At 37.2% G+C, this 23,198-nt stretch overlaps 8 protein-coding genes and 1 long non-coding RNA gene across 15 annotated transcripts; all 9 read right to left on the bottom strand.

Moving 5' to 3' along the window:
* Positions 1–55: 55 nt before the first annotated feature.
* Positions 56–2,033, bottom strand: PRN (pirin). The gene is made up of 6 exons (NM_115784.3): positions 1,537–2,033; positions 1,395–1,444; positions 1,262–1,300; positions 1,089–1,180; positions 901–1,001; positions 56–821 (listed from the first exon to the last, which is right to left on the bottom strand). Exons 1-6 carry the CDS (start codon positions 1,638–1,640, stop codon positions 344–346), a joined length of 864 nt encoding a protein of 287 aa, NP_191481.1. The 5' UTR covers positions 1,641–2,033; the 3' UTR covers positions 56–343.
* A 1,867-nt stretch (positions 2,034–3,900) lies between these two features.
* On the bottom strand, positions 3,901–6,369 carry AT3G59210 (F-box/RNI-like superfamily protein). 5 transcript variants are annotated; one of them, NM_001339954.1, is made up of 4 exons: positions 6,150–6,369; positions 4,968–6,064; positions 4,749–4,889; positions 3,901–4,669 (listed from the first exon to the last, which is right to left on the bottom strand). In NM_001339954.1, exons 2-4 carry the CDS (start codon positions 5,901–5,903, stop codon positions 4,292–4,294), a joined length of 1,455 nt encoding a protein of 484 aa, NP_001319796.1. In that variant the 5' UTR covers positions 5,904–6,064; positions 6,150–6,369; the 3' UTR covers positions 3,901–4,291. The 5 variants fall into 5 exon arrangements, with proteins under 5 accessions (NP_001319796.1, NP_001190132.1, NP_191480.2 ...); NM_001203203.2 differs by having other exon boundaries at positions 4,968–5,935; NM_001203204.2 differs by having other exon boundaries at positions 3,930–4,669; positions 4,968–6,056; positions 6,150–6,266.
* Positions 6,370–6,421: 52 nt separating this feature from the next.
* Positions 6,422–8,722, bottom strand: AT3G59200 (F-box/RNI-like superfamily protein). Of its 2 annotated transcripts, NM_115782.3 has the most exons (4): positions 8,610–8,673; positions 7,411–8,392; positions 7,198–7,338; positions 6,422–7,101 (listed from the first exon to the last, which is right to left on the bottom strand). In NM_115782.3, the coding sequence occupies exons 2-4, from the start codon at positions 8,359–8,361 to the stop codon at positions 6,631–6,633; spliced, it is 1,563 nt and encodes a 520-aa protein (NP_191479.1). In that variant the 5' UTR covers positions 8,362–8,392; positions 8,610–8,673; the 3' UTR covers positions 6,422–6,630. The 2 variants fall into 2 exon arrangements, with proteins under 2 accessions (NP_191479.1, NP_001327921.1); NM_001339953.1 differs by having other exon boundaries at positions 6,472–7,338; positions 8,610–8,722.
* Positions 8,723–9,036: 314 nt separating this feature from the next.
* On the bottom strand, positions 9,037–11,419 carry AT3G59190 (F-box/RNI-like superfamily protein). 2 transcript variants are annotated; one of them, NM_001339952.1, is made up of 3 exons: positions 10,140–11,419; positions 9,801–9,944; positions 9,037–9,709 (listed from the first exon to the last, which is right to left on the bottom strand). In NM_001339952.1, the coding sequence occupies exons 1-3, from the start codon at positions 11,103–11,105 to the stop codon at positions 9,260–9,262; spliced, it is 1,560 nt and encodes a 519-aa protein (NP_001327549.1). In that variant the 5' UTR covers positions 11,106–11,419; the 3' UTR covers positions 9,037–9,259. The 2 variants fall into 2 exon arrangements, with proteins under 2 accessions (NP_001327549.1, NP_191478.2); NM_115781.3 differs by having other exon boundaries at positions 9,069–9,944; positions 10,140–11,325.
* A 445-nt stretch (positions 11,420–11,864) lies between these two features.
* AT3G09195 lies at positions 11,865–12,178 on the bottom strand. The gene is made up of 2 exons (NR_141516.1): positions 12,002–12,178; positions 11,865–11,956 (listed from the first exon to the last, which is right to left on the bottom strand). It is a non-coding gene; the product is annotated as an other RNA (long non-coding RNA).
* A 1,207-nt stretch (positions 12,179–13,385) lies between these two features.
* On the bottom strand, positions 13,386–15,126 carry AT3G59180 (Protein with RNI-like/FBD-like domain; the record flags this gene model as incomplete). The annotated part of the gene is made up of 3 exons (NM_115780.1): positions 13,386–13,835; positions 13,928–14,068; positions 14,290–15,126. 3 exons carry the CDS (start codon positions 15,124–15,126, stop codon positions 13,386–13,388), a joined length of 1,428 nt encoding a protein of 475 aa, NP_191477.1.
* A 919-nt stretch (positions 15,127–16,045) lies between these two features.
* On the bottom strand, positions 16,046–17,678 carry AT3G59170 (F-box/RNI-like superfamily protein; the record flags this gene model as incomplete). Its single annotated transcript, NM_115779.1, has 3 exons — positions 16,046–16,300; positions 16,383–16,523; positions 16,653–17,678. 3 exons carry the CDS (start codon positions 17,676–17,678, stop codon positions 16,046–16,048), a joined length of 1,422 nt encoding a protein of 473 aa, NP_191476.1.
* Positions 17,679–19,154: 1,476 nt separating this feature from the next.
* Positions 19,155–20,822, bottom strand: AT3G59160 (F-box/RNI-like superfamily protein; the record flags this gene model as incomplete). The annotated part of the gene is made up of 3 exons (NM_115778.3): positions 19,155–19,422; positions 19,531–19,671; positions 19,788–20,822. The coding sequence occupies 3 exons, from the start codon at positions 20,820–20,822 to the stop codon at positions 19,204–19,206; spliced, it is 1,395 nt and encodes a 464-aa protein (NP_191475.1). The 3' UTR covers positions 19,155–19,203.
* A 600-nt stretch (positions 20,823–21,422) lies between these two features.
* AT3G59150 (F-box/RNI superfamily protein) lies at positions 21,423–23,014 on the bottom strand (the record flags this gene model as incomplete). The annotated part of the gene is made up of 3 exons (NM_115777.5): positions 21,423–21,746; positions 21,819–21,974; positions 22,067–23,014. 3 exons carry the CDS (start codon positions 23,012–23,014, stop codon positions 21,423–21,425), a joined length of 1,428 nt encoding a protein of 475 aa, NP_191474.3.
* Positions 23,015–23,198: the final 184 nt, after the last annotated feature.

Raw genomic sequence — 23,198 nt, 5'->3', positions numbered from 1 at the left:
AATTATGATGTGATTACAGTTTCTTGGTGATAAGGAGTTATATTAAGCAAGCTTGTGAGTATTTAACATGTTTTAGTATGGTTGTGTCACTCTGTTTTAATGCCCATATGGTGGATTAGTGACATAGAAGTTGAAATTGTGAACATGTTTTCATTTGTCTCAAGCTTTCCTGATCCATTTGTAGTCAAAGCTGTAATACGATCTCGAGTCTAATCGACTTTATGAAAGAGATGGTTGATATTATAGCCCCTAACATTGATCTCATCTTGAATGTGGAATAAAGACAACAAAATCCAAAATAATCAGAATGGTTTTTGTTTACAAACTCTTTTCACTGTAACCTCTAACACTTGGCCATTTCAAACCCGTTCTTAGCATTCTGATAGTCATCAAAAGCCATATCGATCTCCGCCTGTGAATTCATCACAAAGGGACCACACTGAACCACAGGCTCGCCGATAGGTTCCCCTGCAATCAACAAAAACCTCAATGACCTCGAAGTTGACTTGTTCCACACGCTAACTAAATCCCCTGGCCCAAACACAACAACATGGTGGGCCGATATTGCGGAAGAGTTCAAGGAACCGAAAACACCTTCATCGCCTTCTATAATGTAAGCGAAAGCGGTCCATGATTCTGGAACGGTTTGGTGGGTTTGAGATCCTGGCTTGAGGGTAAAGTCAAGGAACATTGTTGGTGTTCTTGTGTAGACTGGAGATTTGATTCCCATTGAATCTCCGGCTATGACTTTGACCTCAACTCCGTTTTCTTCTGCTCGAGGAATGTCTAAACTCGATAGTTCCTTATATTTTGGTTCAGTCCTGTCAAAATCAAGGAACAGAGAGATTCAAGACTGGAACTCTTTCTGAGAAGAGATGATACTAAAGATTGATCTTATACATTTTTTCAGTGGAAGGGAGATTGATCCAAAGCTGTAAACCATTGTTTACTTCTTCTTCCGGAAATTCGGAATGAATGATTCCTCTTCCTGCTGTCATCCACTGTCAATCAAAGTCAAAATTGAGTGAAACAAGAAAACTCAGAGAGTATTCGAGTGTTCTTTGTTTGTGTTCTGTTTTTGTTTTCACCTGAACATCTCCGGCTTGAATTGTACCTTTATGACCTTTAGGATCTTTGTGAATGATACCTCCCTGTAGCATGTATGTAACACTTTCAAAACCTGCACACAGTTGATCAATTACATTATAGACATTTCAGAACAGAGCAACTTCGTGTGTAAGAAGGTATATGTGAAATTGACCTCTGTGAGGATGATCTGGGAATCCAGCTGAGAGTGAAACTGATCAACAAACAGAGCAAATGATTATGACATGCTAACATAATAAAAGAACCACACTTTTAATTGACAGATTCGGGGGAAGGAAGAAACTTACAGGAAAATTCAACTAGCAACACGAACGGGTCCAATAACTTCTGGTCAATCCTGAATCAACCCAAAAAGAAAAAAAAATATATGAAACTTGAAGGTGAAGGCATTGGATTTTGCTTTTGAGAAAGAAGAAGAAGAGAACTCACTTTGTGATGCCATTTCTAACGACAGCTCCTTCACCTTCCTTCTCAAGCTTTGCTAGAACTTTCTTGATTACAATTCTTGGTACACTATTGTTCTCATACGTCATGATGATGATGATGATGATGACGATGATGATGATGATGATGATGGTGATGGTGATGATAAACGAAGAAAAGCTTGTTAATGGAAGAAGTCAGTGCTTTGTATTTGGGTAGTGGCGTGTGTGTAAACTATATATAGCGAGAGAGAAAGAGGGAGATGCAGAGTATTGACTGCAACTGGAAGTTGTAGGTGAAGGTGAGTGGGTCTATATTTGTGTGGACCAACCGTAATTATTGCTGAATAATTGATTATATTATGGATTCTGGTGAATATGGATTGATTCATAGCCGATTAGATTACGAATACGTTAGGGAAAAAGGATTACGAATGCTCAAAATTTCCATTACTTGTTTAATCTTAGAGACACATAGGAATAATCGCGTTCACACCATAAGAGATCCTCTGCCACGTGTATGCGTAGAAGCAGGACACGTGGACCAAGTGCATTTAAGTGTGAATAGTCTTAGACATGTGAATTTGATATACGATTCCCCTCGATATTCAATTAACACGAAATTTAAAGAGTTTCCAAATTTGAATGAAAATAAACGCAAGATTTGCCAAAATAATTATATTTGGCACAATAGCACTCATTTTTCTCGGTCAGTTTCAAATCATGTAGCCATGATTCGGCCATACTTTTTTTTTAGTGAGAAACTAAAAGTACAACAACAATTCTCTTTCTCTCTGTCTTTTTTAACGAGCGAGAGAGCCTTAAAATATTTTAAGTCGACGGCATTGTATAATGTATATGATTGCTATCCATCTGGTTAATCATGTTACTTAGCAAGTCAACTGGTTGACACTAAGAATTCTAAACAATGTTGCAACATAATAATTCATTCACATTGATTTGTTTACCACTTTAAGCAATATATGTGTGAACGTATGTTTTATGATTGTCTAGATCCATGTGAAAGAGTATATTCATACGGAAACAAAAATTTACAAATCTGAAATCTCATCATCATATTGATCTAAAACTTGTTTATTTAAGTTTACTATATATAGTTAACTCATGATGTCTTAACTCTCGAGTGCCGACAATGTTTGAACCACAATTATTTGTTTTTTCCATTGTGTGTTCACACTACATCTAAATATATAAATATAAGACAATGTTTGTCAAACGACTCAAACCTAACATTTTGATTAATTGAAACCAATAATGATTTTTTAAACTTTAGAGACTACTGTTCATTGTCATCCTACGTTCAATATTAAAATGGCTGCTTAACCAGCTAATAAAGAAAATTTTAATAGCCTTCATTAACCAGGCTATAGTGTATATAAAACAACAAAATAATATTGAATTTTATTAAACCTCTGCTAAAAAATCATCAACCACATGTTTCAGTTTGTTGTATATAAACTATATATAGCCTATAGGGTTGAGGAATTGATTTCCGCTCCTAGCCTCCTAGTATGAACGTCCGCATTTTCTTCAAGGGATAGAAAAAATTAAATTCCAAGATATAATAATGAATGATGCGAAAGATCTTTTGAGTTTCTCCAGGTTGATGTTGGGACTACTTGTGGTTTATAATAAGAGATAGAAATGAGCAAAATATGACTGAATTATAGGATTTAAAAAGTATTGGGGAAGTTCTGTGTTCATATTGAAACCAAACACAATTTACATACTCAAATAACCAAAACTTTTGGATACCAAAAAAACTAAAATAGCACACAACTCCGTTACTTAAGAGCAACATATTGATATTATTGATTCTTGTTGTGTGAAAAGGTGAGGACAAAAGAAGATTTCACTTTTAGGTGTACTGAATCTAGTTTATTGGAAAGTTCCAAAGTCAAAAACTACTAGAAGCTCTTTTGATGGGGCTTCCCCCATTTCCTACTGTTGTGGCCTGTGGGTTCTTATCCCCCACCAGTCTATCACACAAACCCATGATCCCAACAATAGACACATAATGAAAGAAAAATGTACATATCTAGATACAGAGCGAGGGAAAGATGTGTATACGTAAAGAGAAAAGATGTGAACATTGTTTTGTATTGATTTGACTTTATTTAACATTTTTGTAAAGCCAAATGGCCTCAATGGACCACCATTTCCTCCTGTTTCTCTTGTTTTGGCCCAAGTATACTAAGCCAACATTTTTGGTTTCTCACCAATCTGGTTCATGATTAACTTACTTTGTGAGACGAAAGAGAGAAGTCATCCATTCACACCATGTACAGAATGCATCATCACAAGAATCCAATGAAGTGAATCAGCTTGAGAGAGCAACATGAAGTTTGTTTAGTTTCTTCTCCACTCGATTAAGAACAGTAAGATAACAATTCTTAATTAGTTTCTTCTCTACTCATCATTTAACAGTACAAAAGATTCTTAGCAAAAAGAAAAAACAGTACAAAAGATAGAAAACCAAATATAAACTCAACTTTCTCACAACAAAAGCATAAAGATACTTGTAGCCAGGAGACACATCCAAATATAGCTTCCAAAGCATAAAGAGTTTTTCAATTAGTAACAAAGTACAAACAACAGAAACAAGAGAATCTTGATTTGAGTTTTTAAGATAATTTTAGTAACTACAAATACTTGTAGCCATGAGCACATCCATATATAGCTTCCAAGTGGTAATCGAGGCATGACCGCATTACTAATTCCACGAAACCAGTAAGGTTCTTCTACAGGTGAAATCCATTTTCCATCGACAAGGAAATGGGCAAAGTGGATGACAAGCTAAGGTTATCAGAGATTACTTGAATCTTGCACTTGAGTGAAGCTACTGTAGGAACCTCCTGAAGTTGGCTTGATACTCTAACTAAATCATTATCGATTGATGATTCGTAGTATATTATGAGTTGTTCAAGATTAGGCATTTTCTCCAAAAAATTCTTGATCTGCTCCATCTCTATCTCCATATCGTCATCATCATTGGTTTCTCCAAATTTCAATATCTTTAGACACTTCACCGGACTTGATGATAAGCAAGAATGACTATTCTCCAAACCTTGGCACATGCACACATCCCCACATCTATCTGTTGCTTTGTGAAGGAGTCCCTAAAACACAAAATAAACATCTCAAACTTTGATGTAAAACTAATCAACAGATTCATTTCCAAGGGTTTGATTTGCTCACTTGGAAGACAAGAGTTCCAAGATTTGGACAACTCTTGAGAAGATTTGGCAATGATTCCCATCCTAGTTCCGGATGACTCTCAATAGTTAGATGAGTCAAATTGTTGAATACCGGTATCACTTGACAGCAAAGATTAAGTGTCTGAAACAAAACAAAAGAATATCACTCATTTCCACATATAAGTAACTAAAACCCTCTAGTAATGATAGATTTACATACCTCAAGAGTGTCATAAGATAAGTAAAGGGTCTTCACATTGCATATTCCCATAAGAAGATCCGTTGCATTGCCAACCATCTCTGTTTCCTCATCAACATCTGACACATATCTCGCATTTGCTTTCTGAACCTTCGTCATCCGAATACCGATACTAGCTTCAACCAGCGAATCAAAATTCACTTTCGGATACTTGTTTGCAATATTATCAGAATATTCAAAGTAGACAACATTTGGAGTATCAAATGATACACTCTTTGGATTTCTGCTACTGTGTGCACAATATAGCGTTAGTCTCTTGAGGATTTTGGAAGACACAGAGCAAGAATCCCAACGATCCCACGCAAGATTAAGCAAAGATAATTCCTCGAGCACGGGACAACCAGAAAGAAGCTTTGCAAAACCAATCTTACCCTCTTCAAACACAACTGAATCAAGATTTAGAGTCTTAAGCTTTGGTAGACAGACATTTCTCAGTTTAACTCTAGGACCATCTTTAGGTCCTATTTTCAGCCTAACCAGTGTCTTACTTGCAAAAACCTTTGAAGGCAACCAATAAACCAAAGAGGGAGAGACATGTAGAGAAAGATCTGATACACCATGTCTCAAGGTATTTAATATCCAAGGGAAGACATCTTCATCCTCAATACCATCTCCACATTTCAGAGAGAACTTGTTAATATGATCTTTCCCTCGCAATTTCAATACTCTATCCACAAAATCTATAAAACTCGTCTGATCCTGGTCCTGCATCGCAACCTCGGGATGCAGAGAGGGAAGGACATCAAAATCAAGATTTGGTACAAGAGCAAACAAATACCGCCATCTTTTTGAGAGAAGTGATGTCAAAGCAGCTTCTTTCGTGGACAAGTTGGACAAGATTTGGCAAAGAAGATTGTCTGGTAAACAATTGATTATATCTTTGGAACAATCATCCATGGTTTCTTTGAGACAGATCAGCCTCTATAAATCTAAACAACACATCCAACAAGAAGATTTCAGAAGCTGAAGTCAAGATACAAAATACAGGGTTCTCTAAACTCCAAACCGGTATCATCAAGGTCTAATCCTTCACACAATCGGAATCATAAGCTTCGGTTCTCGAGGAAAGAAAAAACAAGAACCACAAAACAATTATCAGATCTTATAGGAACACAAGGTCTAAAGCAGAATTATAAAACTTACTTGTGTTGAGTGTAAAAGCAGAGCCCATTAAAATCACCCTACAGCTTCAAACAAACGGTGAGGGTTCATAGACTTGAAAAGGAGAATTATAATTTTTTATGCAAAGCAACTTCTGGACGAAAAGTGATAGAAGCAATTTGGTATTAAAAATGTCTTGGAAACATGAAGAAGCAAGTAAGTTTATCCGTCATTCATTATTGGTCTACATTGTTATTCAATTATTTATCTCATATATCGGCCAAGTCATACGATTCTTGAAGGACCAGTAAAGATATTTTGCGTTTACACTATAGAAAGATTATTCAAACCACGTGTATGCGTGGGAACAACAGTTTAAACACCACAGAATAAGGGGAAATAAACACACCATAAAGTTCAACATTCTCTCAGTTACAAAAAGGACAAAAGCCAGAGTACAAAAGTAAACTACAACGACAGAAACAGAGGAAATATTTGAATTGCTTTGAGTTTAGATCAAAGCCTAGTACAACCAGGAATCATCATCTTCTGGAGGAGAACCATACTCTAACATGGGATCTATTATTTGGGGAGGAGGAGAGTCAACCCATGGATATGCTTCTTCAGGAGGAAGAGAAGACCATCTCGTTGTCAAGAAAGAAGGCACGGTAGATGACAAACTAAGATTCTCAGAGATTACCTGGATCTTGCACTTTGGTGAAGCTATCTTAGGAATCTTCTGAAGCTTCTTGGATAATTCTAACACAGCAGGGTCATATGCTGTATTGTAGTATACTACCAACTCTTCTAGACGGGGCATTTTCTCCAAGAAATACTTGATCTGCCTCATTTCCGACCCGTCTTCTTCATCGTTGTCATCAAACAGAAATATCTTAAGAACCTTCACCGGAGAAGATGAAAGGCAAGAAGGCTGCTTCGGACGCTTACAACAGCACACGTTCCCACATGCCTTGTTATACTTGTGGAGAAGACGCTGAAGAAGTAGCATAAAGAAAAGGTTTCATAGTTAAGTTGTATTTGTTTTTATGTCACTGATAAACAAAGATGCTTTAGTGGTTTTGTTTTATACCTTTAAAACAAGGGTTTCTAGATTTGGACAGTTCTTGAGTAGACCTGGCAGTGAATCCCATCTTATTTCTGAGTTATTCTCGATTGTTAACTGAATCAGGTTGTTGAAAACCGGTATTGGCTCACAGCAGAAAGTAAGTACCTGAAACAAAAATCAAACCAACTATATCATCACTTTCTTATGACCACCAACTAAAGGAATTGATAGACAAACCTCAATAGCTTGGGCAGATAGGTAAAGGATCTGAACAGTGCTTATTCCCTTAAGAAAATCCGTTGCATTACCGACCATCTGTTTTTTCTCATCACCTTCTGAGAAATAGTCTTCTTCTGAAAAGTCTGCATCTCCACTCTGATCTTCTGTCAGTCGAAGACCGATATGAGCTTCAACGAGCGAATTAAAGTTCACTTTCGGATACTTGCTCGCAATAGCGTCAGAATACTCTAGGTAAACAAGGTTTGGAGTATCAAATGACACGCTCTTTGGATTCTCATAAGTCTCCTCACAGAAAAACGTCAGCCTCTTCAGGGTTTTGACAGACACAGAGCAAAACTTCCAATTTTCCCACCCGATATTCATCAGAACTAACTCCTCGAGCACGGGACAGCCAGAAAGAAGCTTTACAAACCCAAAACCACGCTCTTGAACATCAACACAATCAATATAGAGAGTCTTGAGCTTTGGAAGAAAAACATCTTTCCTATCAAGGGTGAGAGTAAGATCATTTGCCGGTCCTAATTTCAGCCTAACCAGTGTCTTACTCACAAAGATCTCCGAAGGTAAGGGATACTCCAAGATGCTTAAATCAAGCTCTGATACACCGCGTCCTAACACATTCAATATCCAACCAGTGACACGAGCAAGATCAACATCATAATTACTACACTCTAGAGAGAATTTATTTACGGAACCATTCCCTTGCAAAGCCAAGACTCTGTCCACAAATTCCATAAAACTTCTACTAAGTTCAACATCGCTTTTTGGTTTACCATCCTGATAGTCCGAGTCATCAAAGTCAAGATTTGTTACATACGCAAACAAATAACGCCATTTTTTGGAGAGGACCGAAGTAGAAGCTGCTTCTTTTGTGGGAAGGAAAGACAAGATGTGGGATACTACAGGATTTGGTAGACTGCTGATTCTATCTCTTGAGACAAAATCCATCTTTTTCTAACAAAAGGTCAACACTTTCAACCTAAACAAGTAGAACACAACAGGGTTTAAAACGGAACTCAATACAGTCCAAACACGACATTCTCAAACTAGAAAACAAAACAGTTCCCAGGTGGTTTTGTCTTTTTACACACTTCTAACATTGCCAACGAGAAACAAAGAAAGCTAACTGATGGAGTAGAATTAAAGGCAAACACTGCGTGAGAACAAGATTCAGAAGAAGAAATAAGGAAACTTACTTGGACCCATCAAAATCACCAGATTAAGAGGTTTGTAGTGTGAAGAGAGCTGAAAATGAAAATTAGGTTTTTTTTTGTCAATCTTTGCCGTCAGTGGGATAGCAATGTGGCGGGATGGGTGAATTCCAATGCTGGATCCAATAAACGACGTCGTATTGGTTGTGAGTGAATTGTTTACCAAAAATTACTCCTTAATTTGCTTCTTTAAGTAAATTATGTAAGGTCAATCCTGAAATTTACACTCCTAATTTTATGCTATTATCATAAATCTTTTGTTTTGTTATTTACTTATTTTTATCTCCAATTCTTTTTTGTTTTGTTTACACTCGCAAAGCACAACTCAAGAGTTGCGTGGAGCCGTGGAAGAACTTTAACACTGAAGCAAAAAAATGTGTAAACAATGTGAACAAAAAAGGCAGAATGCATATTGAGAAGCTGACACAGCATAAAACTAGAGGTCTTAGAACAACAAAAACAAAAGAAGCTTGCTTAGAGTTTTAGCAAACTTTACAAAAACATTCTTCTAGGCAAGACAAATCCCATGGTTTACTCATAACATCACCAACACGAATAACCAGAAAATAAACATGGAGAAGCTCAAAAAGCAGAGACAAGACTGAAACTAACTACCAATTCTTTGATAATGATCTTCAAACCGGGAATGTGTCTTTGAAGAAGTTGAGCCCTTTTGTCGATGAGGAAGAGTACACAGTAAATGAGTAGCTGATGTTATCAGAGATTACTTGGATCTTGCATTTGGGTGAGGCTACTTTTTCAAGCATCTGAAGTTGGGTTGATACTATTTTCAGATCATCATCATATGTAGTGTCATAGAATAATATCACCTGTTCAAGGTTTGGCATTGACTCCAAAAAGTGCTCGATAAGATCCGTCTGCCTCTCCATGTCATCTTTATAACTAGAGATTTGTCCAAACTTCAATACCTTTAGTATCTTCACTGGGCTTGATGATAGCCAAACCGGAGTGCCATACCAAGGTTTGCACTGACACGTGTCACCTTGATCGCCATAACATTCGTTTGTGTCTTTGAAGCTGTAATCCTTGTCAAAACATTGATTTAAATCTCCGTAATGGAGTCCCTGAAGTATAACAAAGGAAATGGTTTCTCAGAATCTAAGTGTTAGAAAAGAAATGTGTCAGATCATGCAAGAAAAGGATATGCGATGGTACTTCGAAGATGAGGGTTTCTAGATTTGGACAATTCTTGAGTAGAATCGGCAATGATTCCCAGTCCACTCTTTCGTCAGTCTCAACTGTTAAATGAATTAGGTTGTTGAAGACTGGTATTGCTTTTTTACAGCAAAAAGTAAGGACCTGAAAGATAGAAAAAAAGATCATTATTCATATATACAATTATATACTCAAATATACCTGCTGAAACTAGGCCTCAGTCACATGTATAATTCTTAAAACTTACCAAATTGAAACAACTGAGTTCTAGCTTATTTGTCTTATTTTACTTTCAGAGCAATAAAAATATGAAGATATAGACGAGAGTCATGAGCAAACCTCAAGAGCCTCGGACGATAAGTACATGGTTTTAACATTGCATACTCCCATCATAAAATCTGCTGCATTTGCGCCCTTACATCTTTTATAACCATGATGCCTATTTACTAAATCTCTTGCGTCAAAGACCTGATCAGGTGTCATTCGAAGGCCTATGCTAGCTTCAACAAGCGAATCAAAATTCACTTTTGGATACTTGACCGCAACAGTATCAGTAAATTCTAAATAGACAAGATTTGGAGTATCAAAGGATACACTCTTTGGATTCTCATCAATGTTCTCACAATCAATTGATACTCTCTTGAGGGATGGGCTGGACACAGAGCAAAATTCCCAGTAATCCCACATCATTTTAATCATAACTAGCTCCTCAAGGGCGTGACAAGCAGAAATCAGCTTGGCAAATGGAGGACCACCCTCATCACCGAACGAAATAGCACTCAAATGCAAAGTCTTAAGCTTTGGAAGAAAAAACTCACCAACATCAATGGTGAACTCATCTGTTCCTGACACTTTCAGGCTAACCAATGTCTTGGTCATCAAGACCTTTGGAGGCAGCGGATATTCGTATTCCGAAGCAATGTACAGATCAAGTTCTTCAACACCACGGTCCAAAACTTTGAGTACCCAACCATTGACACGAGATGGATCAGAACCAATTTTGCACCTAAGAGAGAACTTTTTTAACGGAGCATTCCCTTGCAAAGCCATAACTCTATCCACAAAAAGCTTAAAGCTTTTACGCAGCTCTAGCCTTTTTCGTCTACCCATTTTAGGACGGTCATAGATCATGTTGTCTAAATCAAGATTTGGTACAAACGCCAAGAGAAACCTCCACCTTTTAGCGAGAACTGATGTCGAAGCAGCTTCTGTTGTGGGAAGGAAAGACAGGACGTGACAAAGAAGAGCGTCTGGTAGATTGCTGATAATATCTTTCGAACCAGAGTCCATCCTTTTCGAACTCATTAAGACCTAAACTATTATTTGAGCTTGAAGTCAGTAATTCAAATTCACATACGCTAAACACAATTAAAATTTTGAGAAACAGAGGAAGGAAAGGAAAACACAAAATCACAAAATCAGAAGACGGAAATGAAAGAAGAGCCTTTCCGATAGTGAATGCTAGAGAGGGAAGCGGAACAGTAAATTAGGGTTCATGCAATCGTAGCCGAGACTGATGTACTAGTAATGGCGGGATGGGTGAGTCCCGATGCTGTTATTAGTAAACACCATTTTCTCTAATAGATTTGTTCCTTCCTTGGTCTTTTTTAAATGGGCTTATATAATCTGTTGCAAACTATGGGCCTGGGTTTATCTATTTGTCTGTATGGGCTATGCTATGATTACTCTCTTTTCTAAAAATTCATTCACGACTAACAAAAGACACTACCAACCTTTACAAAAACTTGAAGACAAGACACATTCAACGGTTTCAAATTGGTAAAGAAGGAGTAGATGAGAGATTCAATACCATTACATACTGAGCAGCTGAAAGAGCACAATGCACAAAATAACAAACAGAGACCAAACTACACTCACATGTCACATGCCACTGTACTGTTGTTTAGGCTTAAAACTAACAACCAAAGCCTTGCTTAAACTTCTTTGGGATGAAACAAGATGATCTTTAAATCGGACAAGTGTTTTTCAAGGAGATGAGTCCACTTGTTGATGAGGAAGAATGCATAGAAGATGAGAAGCTGGTGTTATCGGAGATAACTTGGATCTTGCATTTGGGTGAAGCAACTTTTTCAAGCATCTGAAGTTTGCTTGATACTATACACAAAAGCAAAATTGCTGGAGAAAAATCAAAGCAGAAACTGCAACAGAATAATACTCAGGACAAGAAATGGGGAATCTTACTTGGGACCCTCGAAATCACTCGATGATTGAGTATTGATAACTTCCGAACAACCAAAGTCAGAGGTTTTTTGTGGGAAGGAAGTTGAAACTGACAATTATGGTTTCGTCAATCGTTGCGACAGTGTCACAGTAAGGTAAAGCAATCAGCAATGCGGTGAGAAGGGTCTCTCGGTATCTAGCTAGAAACGACGCCGTTTGAGTTTTGCTTGGATGGAATTTAGACCTTTTCGCTAACTATGCAAACCTTTGTAGCCAATACACATCACATGTGTTACCAATTGGCAAAAAGGGTTTATGAGAGATTCAAAAGGACTTGAGATACCATAAAAGTTTATAACTTGGACGTAGAGATGTTAATGATGGGTTAAAACTCACTGGGTACTCAAAACCCACATAAAATTTTAAGCTCATAGATCTACTTTTTCTGGAAAAAAAACACAGGTTTAAATTGGGCTGGGTACCCAAATAAATAAAACTCATATGGGTTTACTTCATTGGGTTATGGGTACCCACGAGTTTTTTTAAGTACTTTTTCAAGTGAATCAACATTTTCTTGTCAAAAAAGATTTCACATTTTTTCCCCTAAACCGCGATTTAACAGTTTACCGCCAAAAAAGACATTCAACATTTTTCCGCCAAAAACGACAATCAACATTTTCCCGCCACAACGAAATTCAACATTTTCGCGCCAAAAACGACATTCAACATTTTCCCGCCAAAACGCAATTCAACAATTTCCCGCCAAAAACTCGATTCAACATTTTCCGCCAAAAATGATTTCACATTTTCTCGCAAAAAACGCAATTTAACATTTTCCCGCCAAAAACGACATTCAACATTTCCGGCCAAGAAAAGGATTTGACATGTTTCCCGCCAAAAACGCAATTTAACATTTTCCCGCCAAAAACGCAATTCAACCTTTTTCCCATCAAATATATATGTAATACATAAAATAAATATAATTTAAAATATATTTATAAGCAAAATATATATACAACATACATATAATAGTGTATTAACAGTTAAACATAAACTTAAAAAAAATGATAAAAACCAAGTTGGGTACCCATGAGTAGTCTCAGAACAATCAGTTTTTTTCGGGCTTTACCCACTAAATCAAAAACCCATATGAGTTTTCTAAAGTTGGGTTTTTGGTGGGCGGGTTTATTTTGGATTCAGGTCGGGCTGAGCCTTTTTACCCACCACAACATCTCTACTTGGACGCATATGATAAAACAGATGTAATCTACGAACCTACTGGAAGGGCATAAGACACCAAATAACAGAACAGAAACCAAACTATATATTGTCATTGTTGTTTTAAGCTAAAACTAAAAACTAAAGCTTTGCTAATCTTCTCTGCGATGGGAAAAAGAACAATCTTTAAACCGGAAAGGTGTTGTTGAGGAAGACGAGTCCACTTGTTGATGAGGAAGAGTGCACAGTAGATGAGTAGCTGATGTTATCAGAGATAACTTGAATCTTGCATTTAGGTGAGGCTACTTTTTCAAGCATCTGAAGTTCAGTTGATAATATACTCAGATCATCATCAAATGGAGTATCGTAGTATAATATCACTTGTTCGAGATTCGGCATTGTCTCCAAGAAGAATTTAATCACCTCCGTCTGCCTATCCATGTCATCTTTGTAACTAGTGACTTCTCCAAACTTCAATACCTCTAGAATCTTCACCGAACTTGATGATAGACAGATAGGAGTCGCTTCCCAAGGCTTGCACATACACATGTCTGCATCCTCTTCAAAACATTTGTTTGTGTCTTTGAAGCGGTATCTCTCGTCCCAACATTGATTTGTATCTCTGTAATGAAGTCCCTGAAGTATAATCAAGGAAATAGCTTTTCAGAATTTACATGTGTTTGGAAATAATGTAGCAGCTGATGAAGGAAAATGATATGTGCTGGTACTTTGAAAATGATAGTTTCTAGATTTGGACAATTCTCGAGTATATTCGACAATGATTCCCATCCTACATCCTCGTTAGTCTCGATAGTTAAGTAAGTCAGGTTGTTGAAAAGCGGTATTGTTTTGCAGCAGAAATTAAGTACCTGCAACAAAAGTCAAATCAACTAGATCATCACTCAATTGCAATCATTAATTCAATATACATGATGGAACTAAACATGGTTCGAAAATAGGCCTCAGTGACTGGTTTGATTCTTGCAAATTACCAAACTGAAACAAAGGAATCTGAGGTCGAGGTTGTTTGCCTTGGTTTACTTTCAGAGCAATAAAAATATGTTGATAAAGATGGTACTGATGTGCAAACCTCAAGTGTGTCGAATGATAAGTAAAGGATCTTAACATTGCTAATTCCCATAAGAAAATCTGCTGCATTTCCCATCATTCCTTGTCCCACACTTTTTACTGATCTTCTTGCCTTCGTGGTCTGACAAGGTGTCAGTCGAAGACCGAGCCTGGCGTCAACAAGCGAATCCAAATTCACTTTTGGATACTTGATTGCAACAACATCAGTAAATTCTAAGTAAACAAGATTTGGAGTATCAAATGATACACTCTGAGGATTATAATCAATAATCTCAGAACAGATTGTTACTCTCTTGAGAGTCGGGTTAGACACAGAGCAAACGTCCATAAGTCCCCACATCAAATTAATCATAACTAACTCCTCAAGCACAGGACAACCAGAAATTAGCTTGGCACACGCAACACCACTATCTTCGAAACAAACGAAACCATGAAGATACAAAGTCTTAAGCTTCGGAAGAAAAACTTCTTCCACATCAATGATGAACTCATCTTTACCTCCTAGTTTCAGCCTAACCAATGTCTTGTTCAAGAAGACCTCTGAAGGCAGCTTATAATCACTTTCCGAAGAGATGTTTAGATCAAGATCTAAAACACCACGATCCAATACATTGATAATCCAACCATCAACGCAAGCTGAATCACAGCGAACTTTACACTTGAGAGAGAATCTGTTTAACGGAGCATTTCCTTGCAAAGCCATTAATCTATTCACAAAAAGCTTGAAACTTTTATGTATCCATCGCCTTCTATGTTTACTCAGGAGAATTGCCTTGCAATGCCAATACTCTATCCACAAAATCCATAAAACTTGTAGAAATCTTATTCTCTCTTTCATCCATCATTTCCATGAGATCTCTAGGAGTAATAAGAATCTTTTTCTCTTCCCTAGGATTCAGATAAACCGAGTCATCGAAAGCAAGATTAGGGACAAAAGCAGCTTCTTAGTTATGCTTAAATTACTACTACGAGTATGGTTGATTTGTGTTTGGGTTAAAGCGAGTAAAGAGAATAAGGTTTTGTTTTGATTTGGGGTTGAAATGATTCGATAAGATATTTTTCTAATCATTCAAAAAATTAATTTAAGAGGTCAAATAACTCATGTTATAATATTGCAGATATCTAAACGGTAATTGTGGTGTTTATGAATTAGCTCCGATACAACAATAGTAGTAAAACTCTCAACATTAAAGCACATTTGTGTAAGGAAACAAGCTGTCTAGAGATTTGACATATAAACTGTTGATCAGTCAGATACTTCACCAAGATTAAGTTATTTTGGTGTAAATTTTCTACTTTACAATCGTCCATATGTTCAATAAGAAAGTGATCATTATCCATCAAATATTGTGATCAGACCATAGTTTCTCGTCGAAGAAAACGAATGGTGATTGTTTTTTTTGAAGTAACTTACATGGCAATGACAAGGTAGGTCTCAATCTCAAATTTAGTTTTGTTTTTCCCGTGCAACTATTTCTTTTACAAGAAACTTTTCACCCACTTCTCATTTTGTTAATGGCTTAATTTTTTTAAAAAAAAAAATTTAATTATTTATTTATTATAGAAATAATAATATACTATTGTGAAGATACTCTTCATCCACTTGTCAATAATGGATGAAGGTGCTCCAAAGAACTTGTTTTGTATTGTAGAGACATCCATATACGGTTTTGATATATATGACCACATATAGCCATAAACCATAATCAAAGAAGAGGACCTCATTTCGTCATGAGTACCGAAGTGGGAACGGTCGATCATACGCTTTCGCGACTAGGGATAAGGTGGATCTTGCACTTTGGTGAAGCTAACCTACTAAGCATGTGAAGTTGCGATAACACTTTCACATCATAGTAGAAAACCAGTTGTTCAAGACGAGGCATTGTTTTCAAAAAGTGCTTGACCTTCTCTATTTGCTTTTTTAATTTGTCACCACTAAGGAATATTTTTAACACTTTCACTGAACTTGATGATATAGCGACGTCCTCCTTGTTATCTCTGTGAAGGAGTCCCTGAAACATAAAAGGGAAAGGTTTCAACGTTAAGTTGCATTAATCTTTGTGTTTGTATGCTTTAAAGGGTTTTAGTTCATACTTGGAAGACGAGAGTTTCGAGTTTTGGAGAATTCTTAAGCAGCTTTGTTAATGGTTTCCATCCAACATTTGGGTCACTCTTGATAGTTAAATGACTCAAGTTTTCGAATATCGGTATTTGTTTGCAACAATATGTGAGTACCTGAAACCAAAACCATCTCATGATCAACTAGATATCATCATCACTCAGATGCAATCATTGACTCAAATCCTTATACAAAATAGCATAGAATGAGAAAGATTAGAAGAAAGATGAGAGTGGAATACAAACCTCGAGAGTTTCGGGAGATAAGTAGAGAACCCGAACATTGCGGAGTCCAACTATAAAATCTGTTGCATTGCCGACCATACAGTTTACCTCATTTTTTCTAAGTCTCACCTCTCGTATCTGATCCACTGTCATCCAAATATCGATCTTGGCTTCAACAAGCAAATCAAAATTCACTTTTGGATAATTGTTAGCTATGACTTGAGCATATTCCAAGTAGACAAGATTTGGAGTATCAAAAGACACATTATTTGGATTTTCATCATCGTGCATATAGCCAAAACTACTCATTTTCTGGCAACAAAACGTCAGTCTCTTGAGAGTCGCGACAGAAACAGTGAAAGATGTCCATACACACGACCCCATACCATCGAGAACAAGTTCTTCGAGCACGGGACAACCAGAAAGGAGCTTTCTAAACCCAATATCGTTCTCATCAAACATAACTGACTGGAGGTATAGAGTCTTAAGCTTTGGAAGATGAACATGTTTCACATCAATGAAAGGGCCATCTCTAATTTTGATAGTTAGCTTAACCAATGTCTCGCTCAAGAAGATCCTTGAAGGAAGAGGATCAGATGTCCATTCATTCATGTCTACGACCAGATGGAGATCCGATACACCACGTACCAACACCTTGTGTATCCAAGGAACGACACTATCTGGATCAACAGGATCATGGCCATCAACCATCTTTAGAGAGAATTTGTCTAGAGGAGAATTGCCTTGCAAAGCAAGGATCCTATCTACGAAATCAGGAAAGCTTGTCGAAAGTTTCTTCCTTTTATTGTTAACCAAAAGCACGAAACCAACAAAACCTTTCTCATGTAAAGTATTCTTTACCCTTTTATCGCGATGCAGATAGACAGAGTCATCAAATTCAAGGTTTGGAACAAAAGCAAGTAGATAACGCCATCTTCTCGAGAGAAGTGAGGTTGAAGCAGCTTCTTTTGTAGTGAGGAATGACAAGATGTGACAAAGAAGTGCGTCCGGCAAAACGTTGATCATATCTTTAGAAACAGAATCCATGATTGCACCGTGAAAGATCGATACTTAGAGCCTAAGCAAAAAAACAAAGATTCCAGATCTTACTATATCGACTCCCACGTAATCGCTCAACGATTGAGAGATTCGAACAACCGATATCAGAAATTGAAAATTTAGGGCTTTGCAATCTAGAAATTTTGATTTTAGGGCGAACGGCTTTAATATTTGTCAGATTTACTCGGCGTGTGATTATAAGTTTAATGTTTAATTTTTTTTGTTCTAGTCAATATTTTTGTTTTTAAAATTTCATTAATAACAAATTTGCACGAATGGCACAAAATTGTGGATTTTTATTTAACTTGTGTTAGATATTAATAGTTTGTCTTTAACACTGCCTTTGAGTAATCTTTGTAACATTAATGCTCGATAAGTATATTATCCATCAATAATTAATCGAGTTCTAAACATAGAGTTCTCGTAGAAGAAAATAACTGGTTAATTTATTTTTGAATAACTTATGCGGCAAGTTAGGTCTCATGTTTACTTTTCTTTTCCCTATTCAACCCAAGAACAGATAAAACGACAAAAACAAATTGAAACAAACAAAACATGAAGTCTCATGAGAAGCTGATGTTATCAGAGATAACTTGAATCCTTCATTTGGGTGAGGCTACTTTTTCAAGCATCTGAAGTTCGGTTGATACTATACTCAGATCATCATCAAATGGAGTAGCTAGCGTAGTATAATATCACTTAAAGATTTGGCATGGTCTCCAAGAAGTATTTAATCACCTCCGTCTGCCTATCCATGTCATCTTTGTAACTACAGACTTCTCCAAACTTCAATACCTTTAGAATCTTCACCGGACTTGATGATAGACAAATAGGAGTCCCTTCCCAAGGTTTGCATACACACACACACACACCTGTCTGCATCCTCTTCAAAACATTTTTTGTAATGAAGTCCCTTAAGAATAAGTAAGGAAACGGTTTTTCAGAATTTACATTGATTTTGGTGTTAGGAATCAGCTCAACTACAAGAGTCTGGTAAAACTCTTAAAGTTAAAGCACATTGTGTAAGAAAGCAAGCAAACAAGAGATTGACTCAACCGTTGATCAGTCAGATACTTCACCAAGATTAAAATATATTTTAGTGTAAATTTTCTACAGTTTAATCTTCCATATGCTCAATTAGAAAGTGATCCATTATCCATCAAAAAATTGTGATCAGATCATAGTTTCTCGTCGAATAAAACGAGTGGAGGTAACTTCTATGGCAAGGTAAGACCCATGTTTTAGATTTGTTTCTCTCTGTCAACTAGAAATAGTTAACACAAGAATACAAAACAAAAAGCTGAAACACACAAAACACGAAAGTTAACATTGTCGGGCAAAACTGGAAAAGAATACAAACACGTTCTTAAAACTCTGATGCTAAATGAAAGAAGTATGACATATTCATATATGGTTTGATGTAACCAAAAAGTCAGAAACCATAAATGTTCTCCTAAAGAAGAGGACCTCTCATATCGTCCGAACGAAGTGGGAACAGTAAATGATGATACTCTCAGGTTACTAAAGGGATAAGTTGGACCTTGCACTTTGGTGAAGCTAAGCTACTAAGCATCAGAAGTTGCTTCATATCTCCGTCAATAGATGAATCATAGTGTAAAACCAATTGTTCAAGATGTGGCATTGTTTCCAAAAAATGCTTGACCTTCTCTATTTGTTTCTCTATTTTGATGATAGCAACGCCCTCCTCCTTTGTATCTCTGTGAAGGAGTCCCTGAAACATAAAGAGGAAAGATTTCAACGTTAAGTTGCATTAATCTTGTGTGTTTAAAGGGTTTGTTTCAAACATGATATGCTTTAAAAGGTTTGTTTAATTTCATACTTGGAAGACGAGAGTTTGAAGCTTTGGAGAATTCTTAAGCAGCTTTAGTAATGATTTCCATCCAACTTTTGGGGTACTCTGGATAGTTACATGAGTCAGGTTGTTGAATATCGGTATTTGCTTGCAACAATACGTGAGTACCTGAAACCAAAACCATTATCATATTATAAACTAGATCATCATCACTCAGATGAAATCATTGACTCAAATCCTTAGAATAAGAAAGATTAGAAGAAAGATGAGAATGGAATACAAACCTCGAGAGTGTCAGCGGATAAGCAGAGGACCCGAACATTGCGGATTCCAACTATAAGATCTGTTGCATTGCCGACCATAACGTTTTTCTCATATATGTCTCTAATTCTCACCTCATCTAGCTGATCATTTGTCATCCAAATATCGATCTTGGCTTCAACAAGCGAATCAAAATTCACTTTTGGATAATTGTTCGCTATGACTTCAGCATATTCCAAGTAAACAAGATTTGGAGTATCAAAGGACACATTATTTGGATTTTCCTCGTGCATACCGCAAAACTTCATGTTGTTGCAACAAAAGGTCAGTCTCTTGAGAGTCGCAACAGAAACAGAGCAAGATGTCCATACACACGACCATATATGATGGAGAACAAGTTCTTCAAGCTCGGGACAACCAGAAAGAAGCTTGCTAAACCCAATATCCTCCTCATCAAACATAACTGACTCGAGATGGAGAGTCTTAAGCTTTGGAAGATGAACATGTTTCACATCAATGGGAGGACCATCTCTAATCTTTAGAGTCAACTTAACCAGTGTCTCAGTCAAGAAGATCTTTGCGGGAAGCGACGTCCATTCATTCATATCGATGACTAGATGGAGATCCGATACACCACGTACCAATACCTTGTGTATCCAAGGAGCGACACAATCTGGATCAACAGGATCATGATCATCTACCATCTTTAGAGAGAATTTGTCTAGAGGAGAATTGCCTTGTAAATCAAGGATCCTATCCACGAAATCCGGAAAGCTTGTAGAAAGCTTCTTCCTTTTGTCATCAACCGTAAGCACGAAACCCACTAAACCTTTCTCATGTAAAGGATTCTTTACCCTTTTATCGCGATGCAGATAGGCAGAGTCATCAAATTCAAGGTTTGGAACAAAAGCAAGTAGATAACGCCATCGTCTCGAGAGAAGAGATGTTGAAGCAGCTTCTTTTGTAGTGAGGTATGACAAAACGTGGCAAAGAAGTGCGTCTGGCAAATCGTTGATCATATCTTTAGAACCAGAATCCATTCTTTTAGAATCCACCATTCTTAGAGCCTGAACAAAGAACAAAAGGATTCCATATTTCAATAGTAGTTAGGTTCCACACATTACTTGTATCGAGATTCGAGATTTCAATGTTGCATTAGAATTCGACGAGATCACAAACAAGGATTATAGAAGTTTACTTGTAATCTTCAAGCGAATCCGACGATATCGCTCAGCGATTGAGAAATTAGAACAACCGAATTCAGAAATCTCTCTTGCTGGAGGGAAACGAAGAATTGAAATTTAGGGCTTCTTCGCCATTGTAGACGAGAGCGAGAAATCAACGTGGAAAAACAAAATACTAATGACGAGTGGATGAACACTCAAGAATACAATTTGCAACAATAGATAAAAAAGACACCGAGGTTTGAGTCCGAGCCACATATGCCACTATGATTTGAACCACCAGCGGAGTGGCCATAAGTCTCGCTGGTGGTTCAAACTGGCAGATTACAAACTCGGGCTTAGAAGACATTAGTTCACTACCAATCTCATGATCAATACAGACTATGAGTTAAGAAATGTGTTGCCGAGTACTAAGATTTGTCGAACAATATTCATTCATATACAGACGACTAAAAACAACCAAACTTGGACAATTCAAGCAGTTTCCTTCATGACTTGGATATCGCATTCAGATGAAACTTTGGGAAGAAGAAAAAGATCAAACATGACGTTAATTCTTTCCTTATCATCCATTGCCTTATGGTAAACCCTAACCACTTCAAGACGCGATAGATTCCCCAAGAAACGCTTCATTTGATTCAGCTCTTGCCAAGTTCCTTTATACCCACTGATCTCTAAAACCTTCATCGCAGATGATGACAGAGAATCAGACACAGTATCCCATGAAAAGCAGAGACGGCTCATAGGAGTCATAGGACTCAAACCTTCCCATCCTTCAGCAACATAATGCACTAGACCCTGCAAAAACATTGGAGAAAATATCATTGCAGATTCAGACCTAGTATACATATAACTTCTTTTGTATCATACCTTGATGATGAGAGTTTCTAGTTTAAGAGAGTTGTTGAGCAGAGATGGAAGCAATTTCCAGAAGATGAATGGTGAACCATGAGGTTTATCGCTTCCCAGAGATAAAGTAATCAAATTGTTGAACATTGGTATCTTTTCACCACGGTAATAGAGCGCCTGAAACACACAATGACACAAACCAAAATCAACTCTTTTGTATTGTTTACTAACCCACAAAGAACAAAGCTACACATCTCAAGAAGACTGACCTCTAAAGCATCCGGAGATAAGCAGAGGATCTTGACATTTCTGATCCCCTTGAACAAGGTTGTTACATCACCAGAAACAATACCAATATTATTTGGTTTGCGCATGATTTGAAAAGCGGTCAAATGAAGATCAAGCCTAGCTTCAACAAGGCTGTCAAATTTCAGATTTTCATACTTATCCGCAACCATATCAGAATAGTCCAAGTAAACAAGACTCGGAGTATCAAACGAAACACAAGGTTTAGGAGCAGAGGAATCATCATCACTTCTATATACAAGACTCTTAAGCGTTCGACTTGAAGCAGAACCATTCCAAAACTTCCACTTGTTAGATTCATGAACCCGCAGGCTTTGAAGTGAAGGAAAAGCTAACAGAATCTGTCTAAACTCAACCTTATCACCATCACGAAACTCAACCAAATCAAGAACAAGAGAATTAAGCGTCGGAGAAACAACATCTGAAGGAAACTGAGAAAGACGGATCATTGTTCCAATTCTAAGTTTGACCAAAGTCTTGCTCCTAAAGACATTAAATGGCAAATGAAAGATTCCAAAATCAATGCATAGAGAAAGATCCAAGACACCAAGATCCCTTACTGTTGTTAGTATCCACTTGATTACACAATCTGGTTCAACACCTCCTTGACGACACTTGAGAGAGACTCTTTGAACATGTGATGAAGTCTCGACTCGTTGAGAGAGTAACCTATCGACGAAAGCCTTGAAAAAAACATTTTTTCGTTGACCCTTTTGGGGTTTCAGTAACACGGAATCGTCGAAATCGAGAATAGGTATCGATAGAAGTAGATTCGACCAGCGCTTTGAGAGTATCGATGTTAAAGCTGCCTCTTTTGTTGAAAGGTAAGATAAGATTCGGCAGAGAAGATCATTTGGTAAATTGCTAATCACATCGCCATAACTAGGTTTCGCTTTTTTGTTAGCTTCCATAGAGAGATTAGGGTTTTCGAAACCCTGAGAAATTGACAATTGGATTCGATCACAAAATTCGCAGGTCTTTCGCGTATGAGAGAAAGAAAAGACGATGAACATTTCAATATTTCTCGGTTTAGATCGGTTTAACCCGCTTCTCAGAAGATTCAGTGGAATGGGTCTTAAACCTGTTTATTTGGGC

This window comes from Arabidopsis thaliana, chromosome 3 (genome assembly GCF_000001735.4).
Source record: "Arabidopsis thaliana chromosome 3, partial sequence".
Taxonomy (NCBI): Eukaryota; Viridiplantae; Streptophyta; class Magnoliopsida; order Brassicales; family Brassicaceae; genus Arabidopsis; species Arabidopsis thaliana.
This window is presented reverse-complemented; position numbering and strand designations above follow the sequence as displayed.

Bases quoted from the DNA above. Each gene is read 5' to 3' on its own strand.
- AT3G59190 (NM_001339952.1), bottom strand. From the start codon at position 11,105: ATGAGTTCGAAAAGGATGGACTCTGGTTCGAAAGATATTATCAGCAAT. The intron at 9,945-10,139 runs GTTTGCTCATGA...TCTATCTTTCAG, and splicing joins TATCGTCCGAGGCTCTTGAG to GTCCTTACTTTTTGCTGTAA. The intron at 9,710-9,800 runs GTACCATCGCAT...GTTATACTTCAG, and splicing joins TAGAAACCCTCATCTTCGAA to GGACTCCATTACGGAGATTT.
- PRN (NM_115784.3), bottom strand. From the start codon at position 1,640: ATGACGTATGAGAACAATAGTGTACCAAGAATTGTAATCAAGAAAGTT. The intron at 1,301-1,394 runs GTAAGTTTCTTC...TTTGTTGATCAG, and splicing joins GTTGCTAGTTGAATTTTCCT to TTTCACTCTCAGCTGGATTC. The intron at 822-900 runs GTATAAGATCAA...TGATTTTGACAG, and splicing joins CTCCCTTCCACTGAAAAAAT to GACTGAACCAAAATATAAGG.
- AT3G59210 (NM_115783.3), bottom strand. From the start codon at position 5,903: ATGGATGATTGTTCCAAAGATATAATCAATTGTTTACCAGACAATCTT. The intron at 4,890-4,967 runs GTATGTAAATCT...GTTTTGTTTCAG, and splicing joins TATCTTATGACACTCTTGAG to ACACTTAATCTTTGCTGTCA. The intron at 4,670-4,748 runs GTGAGCAAATCA...TTTGTGTTTTAG, and splicing joins TTGGAACTCTTGTCTTCCAA to GGACTCCTTCACAAAGCAAC.
- AT3G59200 (NM_115782.3), bottom strand. From the start codon at position 8,361: ATGGATTTTGTCTCAAGAGATAGAATCAGCAGTCTACCAAATCCTGTA. The intron at 7,339-7,410 runs GTTTGTCTATCA...TTTTTGTTTCAG, and splicing joins TATCTGCCCAAGCTATTGAG to GTACTTACTTTCTGCTGTGA. The intron at 7,102-7,197 runs GTATAAAACAAA...CTACTTCTTCAG, and splicing joins TAGAAACCCTTGTTTTAAAG to CGTCTTCTCCACAAGTATAA.